This window comes from Podarcis cretensis (assembly GCF_951804945.1).
Source record: "Podarcis cretensis genome assembly, chromosome: 17".
In the NCBI taxonomy this organism is placed as follows: Eukaryota; Metazoa; Chordata; class Lepidosauria; order Squamata; family Lacertidae; genus Podarcis; species Podarcis cretensis.
Genome location: NC_137187.1, coordinates 26,335,846 through 26,349,637, shown reverse-complemented (window position 1 = coordinate 26,349,637; position 13,792 = coordinate 26,335,846). Strand labels below are relative to the sequence as shown.

Sequence of the window (13,792 nt, the reverse complement as noted above, 5' to 3'; positions counted from 1 at the left end):
CTCCCCTGGAGAGTACAACTCTATTTTATCCTGTTTCTTGCTGGGTCTTTATCCTTTATGTTGGCAAGAAGACAAGACTGCAAACTGGAGACTTAATGACACCTGGGCTTCAAAGGACTTCACATTATTTCAACTATTTTATTTTCCTCTCTTACAACCCTCACTTTGATTCCACTGAACACATGATAGTCTTCAACTAATTCACCTCTTCTGGTAACAGTCTTGCTCCTTCATAAAGCAAGTCAATTCTTCAAAGGGAGGGGCATCCCTTGCCCTAGAGAATCCCCCAACCCTTCTATTTGACGAGTCTCATTCCCCCCCCCCAATAGATCTATTCACTATCACATTATTTGTTTTTATGTGAATATCTTTTTGCCTGTGTACCCGTGCTTCTGATTATATCCACAAAACCAGATAGTTGTTTGTAAAGGAGGTGGCCTATCGATGTTGTTGGACTACAACTCCCATCATTCCTGACCTCTGGGCACTCTGGCTGGAAATGATGGGAGCTGGAGTCCCAGCAGGTTGTACAGGGATACAAGTTCCCAAGCCTTGTGTAATAATAATAATAATAATAATAATAATAATAATAATAATAATTTATACCCCGCCCATCTGGCTGGGTTTCCCCAGTCACTCTGGGTGGCTTTCAGCAGAATATTAAAATAGAATAATCTATTAAACATTAAAAGCTTCCCTAAACAGGGCTGCCTTCAGAAGTCTTCTAAATGTCTGGTAGTTGTTTTTCACTTTGACATCTGGTGGGTGGGCGTTCCACAGGGCGGGTGCCACTACCAAGAAGGCCCTCTGTAACTTGGCCCTGGTTCCCTGTAACTTGGCTTCTCGCAGGGAGGAAACCGCCAGAAGGCCCTCGGAGCCGGACCTCAGTGTCCGGGCTGAACGATGGGGGTGGAGACGCTCCTTCAGATATACTGGACCAAGGCCATTTAGGGCTTTAAAGGTTAGCACCAACACTTTGAATTGTGCTCGGAAACATACTGGGAGCCAGTATATTATAGCAATGCTTAGTATTTATACAGAACCTATATGCCCAATTCAGCTCAAGTAAATAATCTCTATCATCTATCAAACAACCCTGAAACATTGATAGGATGTTATTATTCCCGGGAGATAAGCCAAGACTACGCAGGGCTCAAGGTGCTGAGTTGCGCCCAACACTGGGGGGAGAGCTGCACATGACGTCATGGACATCGTGCATGACTGTCACATGGGTAGAGGCCAGCCATGTGACATTTGTGCTCCAGGCCGTGCTGGTCGGCCCAGGGTGACATCCTGCCAAGGTTGCACGATGTCAGGGCAACATCCCACCATGCCTCCTCTTCCCCCTCAAGATGGGGGGGGGGGCTGAGCCCCATCTCTGTGGACATTGGGGGGCTGTAGTGACCTCATCCCCATAGCGTTGGCAAGCCTGACTCCGGGAATTCACAGCCAAGGTGAGATTTGAACTGGACGGCAGAAGTTCCCTGATCTTTGTCTTAACCGCTATGCTACAGTAATGGTTTTATTAAAACACTGTTTTGTGTTTACTGGATGGTGATATTCCTACACATCCCTATACAGAATCCGAAAAGGTACTAGACTACAACAAAGCCACCGGCTTCCGATGTTCCAAAACTGCATGACTTCAGAACTGAGGTGAAGAAAATGAATGTTTGAGTGTTTCCCTAATCTAAAATTCAGCATAAATTTAAAAAAAGGATGCATCAGGAGTAGGCTATGTTAGAATGCTTGCTAATGTGCTGGGTGGTTTCTGACAGCTGGGGAGATAAAATATGTCCCAATTGTGGAACAGCGCAAGGAAGGCTATGCCACAATCTCTTTCTGAAAGTTGTTTGGTTCTGAGCATTTCTCAAGGTATTTCAAAGCTGTTGCCTTGCAGCAACATTTACTCTTTCTTCTAAGTGGGGAAAGCATTGCACAACTCTGTGTCCTCTCAGGATAACCTTTAAACCAGAGCAATCCTATTTTCGTGAGGCTAAGGGGCTGGAGCATAGGAGCATGGGATCAGGCAGAAACAGGTTCTTAACCTGAAGATATGTTAAGAGGGAGTGGGGGCTGCCGCTCATGAGAGAGGGTGCAAATGAGGGGATGGACTAAATGGATCTAGAAAACCAGTTTCCTCCAAGAGCGCCTGGATTGGGTCTGTGACCACCCACCCGCTCAAGAACTTTGCCCAAGAATGGGAGAAGAAGGATATTCTACAAGCTAGAACATGTGCAGAGGAGGGAAACCAACCTGAGATCTACAGATGTAGAGCAGTATACAAAATGAAGAAGAAGGAAAAGAAGAAGAAGAAGAAGAAGAAGAAGAAGAAGAAGAAGAAGAAGAAGAAGAAGAAGATCTGGAAACCAAATGAGGAGTGACTGAGGGAGTTGGGTATGCTTAGCCTGGAAAAGAGGAGACAGATGAGATGCGACCACCATGTCTATTCAAATTGTTAGAATTCCTGCTCCATGATTGCAGTCATGGGATTTTAATCTATCACATGACGGTGTATGTTTTGACTCCACAGGGTGGGAAGTGACAGAGACAGGATGTTTGTGTTACAGTTTTCCGTGAAGTGGGACTATTGTCCTTTGTTTCTTTTCTGTCTGATGCTAGAGAGAGAGGGAGCCATTTTGCAGTGCTCCGTGTATGTTTATATGTAAATAAAGTAGATTAGCCAAAGTGCTGGGTTGCTGAGGTCTGTTACGCATGATGTGCAAACTCTGCGGATCCCTAAGGGTGCCGGTGTCTGCTGGCATCGGTCTCTGTGATGTTCGGGCTGAAGAACGCTTATGAAGCTCCCGAATGATCGACCAGGAGGGAGGGAACATGCCAGTCAGGCATGTGTCTCTGCCAGGGTCCTACTCGAGTGTAGGCTGAACTCCTGAGACAAATATCTAAAGGAAAGACAGAGAAGCTTGTTTTCTCCTGCTGTTGATTGCAGGACCTGAACTAATGGATTCAAGTTACACGGAAGGATATTCCGACTAAACATCGGAAAGAAGATGGGAAGAGCTGTTTGACAGTGGAATGGGCTCCCTTGGGAGGAGGTGGACTCTTTCCTTGGAGGTTTCTAAGCAGAGGTTGGATGGCCATCTGTTAGGGATGCTTTAGCAGAGATTTGCATTGTAGGCCTGGATAAACCCATGAATGTAAATACTTTGCATATATACTTCTTTAGCTATATGTTCTACAAAGTAAACACTTTTGAATATTTGAACACGTGTTTGGACATTGTTCTAATTTCAAGGAAAGAATCAGTATTTGGGCTTCCTAGCTGCAATTGAGCTACTCTGCCAACAACGCATTAAGTGAATATTAATTCTACGGAAGATTTACAAATTAACTCTTGTTGCAGACCCTTAAAAATGAATATTAAGTGAATATTAATTAAACGGAAGATTTGCAAATTAACTCTTGTTGCAGTATCATGGTGGCTACCTTAGGGCAGAGGACAACAAAAGCCACAGTCAACGGCCTTTGAGTGTTCATAAACTTAGAAAATATAGTCCAACAGCTACTGGCCTCCTTGGGGTGCCATCACCTTTAGCTAGGATAAATAGCTTATGCCAAGACTACTTTATCTTGCTACCTCGCTCACAAGAGTGCAGACTGTTTCTATGTGTTTAACCACCTTTTGTTACGGCAACTAGCCTATGAACCGATGCCTGATACACAGTTCAGCATAAAGTGAATTTCAATAAGTTTAATTCTACCGCACCGTAGGAAGAGCAATCACCAAGAGGCGAAAGCATCTGGTGCTCCACGTAATAACACAAAGAAGCCAATGTTTTCACTCTGCAGGTAACTTTCGCATGGTAACTAAATGGGAAATACAACTGCAGGATCCAATTAAACAATGCAAGTTCTGGAATGCCTTCACACAAATTCATACACTTCCTAAAGAAAGTAGAAGTTAATAGTACCAAAAAGAGAGAGAGAGAAAATCATTTCTTTAAGCACACAGATATTCCCAAGCAATTTAAAATTGGTTCGGAACCCAAACCACTGAAATAATATACTAAATATTTAAAGAACACTTTTAGAAGTTTATGGTTTCCTGGCAAAAATATTGTACCTGTGCCCTTGCATGAACTTCCCCGAGGAGCCCAGAATATTGCTGTTCCAATTCCTTCTTCTGCTTCAGCCAACAGCTTTCCTGAGCTTTCATCTGTTCCGTTACTTTGCTGAAAGTGTCTTCCTGGGTCTGCTGAAGCTCCCTCATCGTATCAGACTTGTTCTTACAAACATACTCAAGGTGAGATATCTGCATGGTTATAGCATGAAAGAAAATCTTTGTTTAGCATTCTTTATGGGTATATTCCCAGCCCTAACTTAAACCAAGGCACTTGGAAAAGTATTCAACATCGTGGGCCGAACCCCGCAACCCGGGGGGGAATCAAGAGCTCTTTGGTAACAGTGAAAAGCCAACTACATCCAGAGTTCTGACTCACAATGCACAAAGGAAAATTCTGATAATAAACTAGTACACAGGCTTCACTATCGGTTTATCTTTCAAAAGCCTCAGCATAAAGACCCATGCTAGTGAAAGAAACAAGCCAGGAGATCAGGGGTGTAGAGGGACGCGACAGGGGGGGCCACGGTCTGGATACATGGGGGTTTTTTAAACATATTTTTTATTAAAGATTTCTTGGTTTACAAAAGGGGGGAAGAGGTGGAGGGGGCCATGGTGAGTGGGGTGGAGTTGGGTGGCAATGTTTCTATTTTACTTAATGTATGTGTGGGGTTTTGTGTCAGCGTCGCTTGTGTGGGTTCCCTTGACTTATTCGCTTGTGTTCCTTTGGTGGTTGGGGTTGGCCTGGGGCAGCCTTTCTCAACCTGTCAGACCCCAGATGTTGTTGGACTAAAACACCCATCACCTCTAGCTAGCAAGGCCAGAGCTCAGGGATGATGGGAGTTGTAGTCCAACATCTGGGGACCCACAGGTTGAGAACCACTGGCCTAGGGCATGGGTAGGCAAACTAAGGCCCGGGGGCCAGATCTGGCCCAATTGCCTTCTCAATCCGGCTCGTGGATGGTGCGCGAATCAGTGTTTTTACATGAGTAGAATATGTCCTTTTATTTAAAATGCATCTCAGGGTTATTTGTGGGGCATAGGAATTTATTCACCCCCCCAAAAAAAATATAGTCCAGCCCCCAAAAGGTCTGAGGGACAGTGGACCGGCCCCCTGCTAAATAAGTTTGCTGACCCCTGGCCTAGGGTGTGGTTGGCTGTCTTTGATTGGCTGTAGTGAACTTTGTTTTCATGTGTGAGTGGGGTGGGTGGGTGTTTTTGAATCAGGTTAGCCATATTGATTTGTATGCTGTTGATGGATTCTTGTCCTTGTCTTGTTGGGCTGTGCATGTGATAAAGGGGAGCTGTATTGGGGTGAAGGCGTCTTCTTCCATTTGTCCCCGTATCAGTTTCAGTTTATTGGTTAAAGGTAAAGGTAAAGGGACCCCTGACCATTAGGTCCTGTTGTGGCCGACTCTGGGGTTGTGGCGCTCATCTCGCTTTATTGGCCGAGGGAGCCGGCGTACAGCTTCCGGGTCATGTGGCCAGCATGACTAAGCCGCTTCTGGCAAACCAGAGCAACGCACAGAAACACCGTTTACCTTCCCGCCAGAGTGGTACCTATTTATGTACTTGCACTTTGACATGCTTTCAAACCGCCGACCTTCTGATCGGCAAGTCCTAGGCTCTGTGGTTTAACCAACAGTGCCACCAGCGTCCAGTTTATTGGTTAGTTTTTCTAATAAGACTTTTTCCCATACTATTTGGTACCATTGGTCCATGTTTACTCCTGACAGGTCTCTCTAGTGTCTGGCTATGGTGTTTCTGACAACACGATTTTGAAAGGGCACAATCCAGGTGTCGCCATGCAGGGATCCCCGTCCTTCCCAGCCTGCCATCAGGGGTTTCTGAATGGCTGCCCTGCTGTGAGCACACCAGGGCCAGCGTTGGCTGGCCAGGCTCCCCCCCTGCCTGGGTAGGTGGTGCAGCACGGCCCCGTGAACCCTCTGTGCCCCGTGCCCACCCAGTGGTGTGGGCAGCAAGGGCTGGCACAGGGTGTGTGTTCACCCTCTGCGTCCTGCCCTGCGAGTACGCCCCGGGCACCAGCAAAGGACGCAACACCACTACAGGAGGTAGTAGGGTCTAGAGCAGGCATAGGCAAACTCCGGGCCTCCAGATGTTTGGGACTACAATTCCCCATCATCCCCAGCTAACAGGACCAGTGGTCAGGGATGGTGGGAATTGTAGTCCCAAACGTCCGGAGGGCCGGAGTTTGCCTATGCCTGGTCTAGAGATCCTGTCCATCCATCTTCAGGCGAGTTTGGCAGCTAATCTCTCCCTGCACAGAGTTCTCTACTCACTCGCCACCTTTCCTGTTGCAAATCAGTAACAGGGCCCAAATGATGGATTGGGCAGATTCTTGTGCTGTGATTAGGCACTGCACAAAGCAAACTGCCTTGTAAAGCAGCATGCTAGGCGAAGTGATTTTCCTGTTGAATTAATTAACCCGTGAATATAGACACATTAAAAACTAATCTGATGGGGAAAGCATTACATATTTGCTACACCCAATGGATAAGCATATGCATAATTTTAGAGAGTAATAATAATAATAATAATAATAATAATGATAATAATAATAATTTATTAGTACCCCACCCAGCTTTCAACATACACAGTTGCTCTGTTTCTCAAAACAACAACTCCTGAAAACAGATTAAGTTCTGTCATTATTGTTTGATGGTTCAGGTGATCCACTCCTGTCAGAATTTCAAAGATTTAAAAGCAGTTGTGTGTTGGGTGTTAAGGAAATGTGCTTAAATTGGCATGCCTCTAGGTTTGCTTTAATGCAGATAATCTAGACAGCAAGGCCAAACGTATTCATTTTATGCAACTGCAGATGAGAATGTTTATTATAGCAAAAGTAGTTTGGGGAAGTAGCACTCCCTAGTTAACTAAAGTTAATCTAGCCTCATAATTAACCGATAATGAGGTTACCTTTTGGGTTGTTTCAAAACTAGGCTTACTAAAAACAAGAAGAGGGTTTGGGAGTGTTGAACTTCTCTGTGCTGCTTGGATGAGAAACTGAACCAGCTCCATCTTACAAAATGATGGCAATGCCTTCCTTTTTGCCTATTTCAATGCACATTTAGGGAGCTGCGTCCCTAGATTTTGGAATCTTCTCAGACCCTGTGAAAGATCTAGGAGCTTCCCCTCTTTTTTGAAGACCTTCATTTTTAGGCAGGCTTCATATACCCCACATTTTACCAATAGTTTTAATGCTGGCTGTTGATTTAATTCTACTTTTTTCCCTGCTTGCAATTCTATTTACATGTTTACAATCTTTTAATTCCACTTTGGGAATCTGACAGGATTGAAAAAGCATGTGGGAAAGAACCCAAATAAAGTATATACCTAACTGCAGTTTCTATACACTGGGTAGTAATTCATCTCCAGTTAAGTCCCAGTCACGACCATCCTCAACCACTTAGCTGACCGAGGCATTTATTCAGCAGTTTGTAGAGCTTCAAAGTGCTTTTTCGACTACCAGTTTGAATTAACTACTTTGGGGCGGGAGGCAATATTTCAAACAAAATTTCCTTAGTGCATTCGCTTGGCTCTTAGGTGTAGACTTAAACCATCCCTTCATCCTAGACTTGAAATGAGTTCTGGCCGATGCAAAACATTTCCTCCTCCCCGTCCCTCTGGAGCGAGGCCAAAATCTGAAACTTTGCTACCAGACCACAGAACGCAACTGCAGCTCACCCAATGAGCCAGGAATCGAAGTCTGCAGAAACATTACAACTAAGGCTGTCGAGCCACTTCATCATAACAAAATGAGGGAATTATTTATTTTCAGCGAAAAACCACACAGCATATTCAAGAACTTCACTTGCCAGGGCCTCCCTTGAGGAAAATATTTATCTTCTTTAAACTCATGATGTATTTATCACTACACCCTGCATTATATTTACAAAATGTAAGCATATCAAAGAAGAGCCTGGGCCATTTCTTGGGAACACTCTCCAAATAATTCCCTCCAATTCGCAAGCAAATATTTTAAAGATGATGTTCCTCCAGTCGGTGCATTTTGTTTCTGTTTTATGCCGAGATAAAGAGTTGGTTTATTAGTGTAAATGACTAAGTTCTTTGAATAGCTTCATCAGTAAGATTAATTTATTTTCTTTTAATTAGGTCCCTGTGGCTAACACTGGCTAGTAGTATTAGCAAGTCCTGCATAGAAGCTGGAGCTTAGAGACTTCATAAAGACTTCAGTCACATTTACATGCCCACAGCAATGGCATCAAACCGAGCTGTAGACAAGCCGTAATTAACGGTATTGAATTATTAACATCCAAATTCTTTTTGAAATAAGATGAATGTCAGTCCTTTTTAACGATACTGTGATGTGGACAAATGTCACTGGATTTAATAGAGTCGGCTGGTGCCTGAGGACAGTACCTTCTCATTAGCCTTGTTGAGGTCTAAGATCAGGGCATCAACATTCTCCTGCAAGACTGTGCAAAGCTCTGGCCAGGAGAATTTATCCAGGATGCCTTCTGGTTGTTTAAGAAGAACGCAGCCCGCTACCAAGTGCTGGTACAAAGTGTGGAGGAAGGTTAGCTTCTCCTGCGAGACGGGATTTAATAAAAAGGAAGAAAAAAGGGGGGGGGAGAGAGAAATAACTGTAAATGGAGTCAGAGTCCAACGAAATACGTCATGTAAACAATAATGTGTGTGTTCCAAAGGAATATATGACCTATGCTCCAATCATTAGTCAAAATCAGAAAACAGATAATTGCCCATTATATATATGTACACATACACACAAGCTGATCCTGCAGACACTTTCTAGAAGCCAGGGCGCCTGCTTTTCTCTCTGGCAAAGGACAGAATGAAGAGACGCAGGATCAGACCCCGCACAATTATGCAAACCATAACCAACATATTTTCGAATCTGTTAATGAGATGCTGATTGCAGTTATCTAATACAGTCAAACCTTGGTTCCCGAACGGCTCCATTTTGGAACGCTAATAACCCGGAAGTAAATGCTCCAGTTTTCAAACGTTTTTCAGAAGCTGAATGTCCAACGTGGCTTCTACTTGAGTGCAATTGGACTGCTGCTTCAGGTTTTTCTTGCATTAACCATATCCAGTACAGTCATATCTCTTGTTACGTTTGGTTCAGGTTACGTCTTTTCAGGTTGCGACCTGCAAGTACCGGAAAAGGTTACTTGCGGGTTTCGCCGCTCGTGCAGATGCTCAAAATGACGTCATGCGCATGCACAGAAGCGGTGAATCGTGACCTGCAGACACGGGTTGCATTCTGCTCGTGTTGTGAACGGGGCTCTGGAACGGATCCTGTTCGCAACCAGAGGTACCACTGTACACAGATTACAACACAAATATATTTGGGAAAACAAATTAGACTATTCATTCCTTGGAGGCTTTTAAGCGGAGGTTGGATGGCCATCTGTCATGGATGCTTTAGTCAAGATTCATGCACTGAAGGGGGTTGGACTAGATGACCCTCAAGTCCCCTTCCAACTCCATAATTCTGTGATTCTATTATTAGCTATAGAGCCAACATTATAGCTCTCTGACAATTCTTCTGGTTTCTCATCAATCTACATTTCACATGATGCAAAGTGATTTAAGAGTTTTTCTCCAAGTCCAAACCAAAAGCTAGAATCCCGATCCAAACCCCACTAGGTTCGGTAAAAAAGATTTCCACAGCTTCCAGTATGCTTTAGATACAGTCCAACTCAGAACGTTTCCAAAGAGATTTTACAAAGGCATTAAGAATGGAATTGCGATTGTGATTCTCCCCGTCCCTCGACCATATTTTGGTGTTTTAAATCCCTCGTGGGAAACCACCAACAAGGCACCGTGAAATATTAACAAAAAGCGTTTCCACCCAATCTTTGGCTTCTCGTTGTTAATTTAATCTGTCGCCATTGTGTCCTTTTTGCTTGGGCTGTGATAAACCAAGCATGGTAATCATCCGTTTGGCCTGGAGAAGGAATCCAAGGTCCCAGAATCAATTCACACATGTCGAACCCAACCACAACGCTGTAGACACGCTGACTTTACAATATAGTCAGGCTTCTAGTTTCCTCTACTTTAATCACTATCTGATGAGAAGAACAATTCCAACCGGTCCATATGGACACAATTTAAATCCCAGACTGTTAGAAGGGTGGAAAGAATGTTTCCTTTTTACTCACTTGGCATTCCCACTCGTATTTGTTGGAGTAATGAGCTCAATATGCAGCACAATTTAGATAAAGAATAATACAGTTGATGTACCTAGCGCAGGAAAAGTTGTGTGTGCAAAAAAAACCAACAACCAACCAACAGCAACAACAACTAAGTGCAAGCACGCTGTGTATTTTTAAAATAGGATAAACAACATGGTAGAAAGCGAGTTTCAAAATAACACTTCATGAAACAATTATTGTACACAGCAGACCGTAATCTGCCGCTACCCAAAAAACAGGAAACTAGTTTTACTTGGTTGGTGGGCGCGTAAGATGACCCAGATCCTACCTGCCCTGCTGCATTTTTTGGTTGTCATTTGAAACAGTTAATAGCAATTAGTGCCAAGGGATTGCAAAGCTAATCTGTTCCAAATGTAGATATGTTCCAAATGTGTATGTTTGATTTAGCAAAGCAGGAGCTAAAAATATGTATAAAACCCCCCAACCCTAGACATGTTTCTTAAAATACACTTATGTCTCTTCGCAAGAGCTCCATAATATTTTTTTTTAAAACTGAAACGAATAAAATACTTAATGGCAGAAGTAAAATCACATATGGGCTTGCAGAGGGCCTGCCGTAATGTAATATCTCATTGTGGAATCTAAATCTACAAACGAGTCATCTGATATATGTAAATGTGAGACACTAGGATTAAAGATGCATTTGGACAGACATCTTGTTCCTGATAATACCTCTGTATCCTTCTCATAAGCTTGAGCAAGCTTCTGGATATCGTGTTCGGATTCTTCACAACGCACTTTCTCCTTCTCCCAGCAGTGCAGTAGATTCTGAAGTTCCTTTTTCAAAGTGGCTATTAAACATTCTCTATCTGCACTCTTGGCTTGCCAATGGGTTAACTCATTGTTGGCACCAGCAAGGCTATTTTTCACTTCCTAAAAATGACACGGTAGAAAACAGAAGAGGTAACAGAAGCAAAGCATCCTGCCTCTGTCTTGATAGCCCTGAAAATAGGAAATCCAGTACGTTTCCGAGCACAATTCAAAGTGTTGGTGCTGACCTTTAAAGCCCTAAACGGCCTTGGCCCAGTAGACCTGAAGGAGCGTCTCCACCCCCATCGTTCAGCCCGGACGCTGAGGTCCAGCCCCGAGCATCTTCTGGCAGTTCCCTCACTGCGAGAAGCAAAGTTACAGGAAACTAGACAGAGGGCCTTCTCAGTAGTGGCACCTGCCCTGTGGAATGCCCACCCATCAGATATCAAGGAAATAAACAACTATATGACATTTAGAAGACATCTGAAGGCAGCCCTGTTTAGGGAAGTTTTTAATGATTGATGTTTTAATGTACAGTGGTACCTCTAGTTATAAACTTACTTTGTTCCGGAGGTCCGTTCTTAACCTGAAACAGTTCTTAACTAGAGGTGTGCTTTCGCTAATGGCGCCTCTTGCTGCCACTGCGCTGCCAGCACACGATTTCTGTTCTCATCCTGGGGCAAAGTTCTCAACTCGAGGTAACTCTTCCAGGTTAGCAGAGTTTGTAACCTGAAGCGTTTGTAACTTGAGGTACCACTGTATTTTTAATCTTGTTTAAAGACTGGCTGGGGAATAAATAAATAAATAAATAAATAAATAAATAAATAAAATCTACAGTCAAATGCACATATCTAAATATCTATAAGAAAAGCCATTTATTCCAGTTATAATCTACAACAACTACTACCACTAATACAGAGTTTAACCCTAGAGTTGGATAATGATAATGGAGTGGTTTCTATGAAACCATGTTTTTCCTCCCTACAACCACCCTACAAACTTCTAGTGTTTTAACAAACATATCTATCTGGGCTGCATCAATAGGAGTATAGCATCTAGAACAAGGGAAGTAATAGTGCCACTGTATTCTGCTCTGGTCAGACCTCACCTGGAGTACTGTGTCCAGTTCTGGGCACCACAGTTCAAGAAGGACACTGACAAACTGGAACGTGTCCAGAGGAGGGCAACCCAAATGGTCAAAGGCCTGGAAACGATGCCTTATGAGGAACGGCTAAGGGAGCTGGGCATGTTTAGCATGGAGAAGAGGAGGTTAAGGGGTGATATGATAGCCATGTTCAAATATATAAAAGGATGTCACATAGAAGAGGGAGAAAGGTTGTTTTCTGCTGCTCCAGAGAAGCGGACACGGAGCAATGGTTCCAAACTACAAGAAAAAAGATTCCACCTAAACATTAGGAAGAACTTCCTGACAGTAAGAGCTGTTCGACAGTGGAATTTGCTGCCAAGGAGTGTGGTGGAGTCTCCTTCTTTGGAGGTCTTTAAGCAGAGGCTTGACAACCATATGTCAGGAGTGCTCTGATGGTGTTTCCTGCTTGGCAGGGGGTTGGACTCGATGGCCCTTGTGGTCTCTTCCAACTCTATGATTCTATGGCTCTATGATCTAGAGACACCATTTCCAAAATCTGCAAGGGTTCAACTTTCCAGAAATTGGGAGCTTTTCCCCATGGAAACACTTCAAAAGTTAAGGGTGGATGGGTGGGGTGACAGTATTAAGCCCAGATATGGGGGCACATGGTACCTCTGTCAAGAGTCAACAGGATATACCTGACTCATCTAAACGAAAAGACGACTATTCAGACAAGAACAAGAATACTTTTAAGGCTAAGATTCACACTGTAGGCACAAGAATTAAGGAAACACAATGAGGAAAACAAAACAATAAAATAGGTTTGTATTGGGTTCAGAGAAGCAAGAGTGGAACACTGCTTTTGGAATGGGGTTCCCCCATCTATTTCTCTTCCTTGCTGACCCCTTTCTCCCCCCCCCCCCCGCAAAGGACTCTTGAGAATCTGGAATTCCTTTAGAGTGGTATGTGACATGGCACGAGGGGCTGCGGCAGAAATTGGGGGTCCCCTTGCACAGCTGAATCGTTTTTCCAGTTGCACAGGGCACCTTTGGTTAAACTACTCCAGCAAAAAGTTGGTTAGAACAACATTCTGGCATTCTATCATATCTTCAGCGACAGGTTATCAGCCCTAAACCATTTACCGTATTTTTCGCTCTATAAGACGCACCAAACCACAAGACGCACCTAGTTTTTGGAGGAGGAAAACAAGAAAAAAAAAAATTCTGAATCTCAGAAGCCAGAAAGGCAAGAGGGATCGCTGCGCAGTGAAAGTAGCAATCCCTCTTGCTGTTCTGGCTTCTGGGATAGCTGCGCGGCCTGCATTCGCTCCATAAGACGCACACACATTTCCCCTTACTTTTTAGGAGGGAAAAAGTGAGTCTTATAGAGCAAAAATACGGTATTTTGGACTAAGCCGTTTATTCTGGACGCAGGTGGCGCTGTGGGTTAAACCACAGAGACTAGGGCTTGCCAACCTCTGAAAGCACGTCAAAGTGCAAACAGATAAATAATAGGTACCGCTCCGGCAGGAAGGTAAACGGCATTTCCGTGCGCTGCTCTGGTTCACCAGAAGTGGCTTAGTCATGCTGGCCACATGACCCGGAAGCTGTACGCCGGCTCCATCGGCCAGTAAAGCGAGATGAGCGCTGCAAT

The 13,792-nt window shown here is 44.0% G+C and overlaps 1 protein-coding gene across 3 annotated transcripts in view; it reads right to left on the bottom strand.

Annotated features, from left to right (window-relative positions):
- Window positions 1-13,792, bottom strand: part of CCDC171 (coiled-coil domain containing 171) — a 212,585-nt gene that overhangs the window by 117,617 nt on the left and 81,176 nt on the right. For all 3 annotated transcript variants that reach the window (XM_079959164.1, XM_079959166.1, XM_079959165.1), the window contains 3 exons: window positions 10,975-11,175; window positions 8,483-8,650; window positions 4,085-4,273 (listed from right to left, as the gene is read on the bottom strand). In XM_079959164.1, the coding sequence (XP_079815290.1) occupies window positions 4,085-4,273; window positions 8,483-8,650; window positions 10,975-11,175 (558 nt within the window). The remainder of the gene's footprint in view (window positions 1-4,084; window positions 4,274-8,482; window positions 8,651-10,974; window positions 11,176-13,792) is intronic.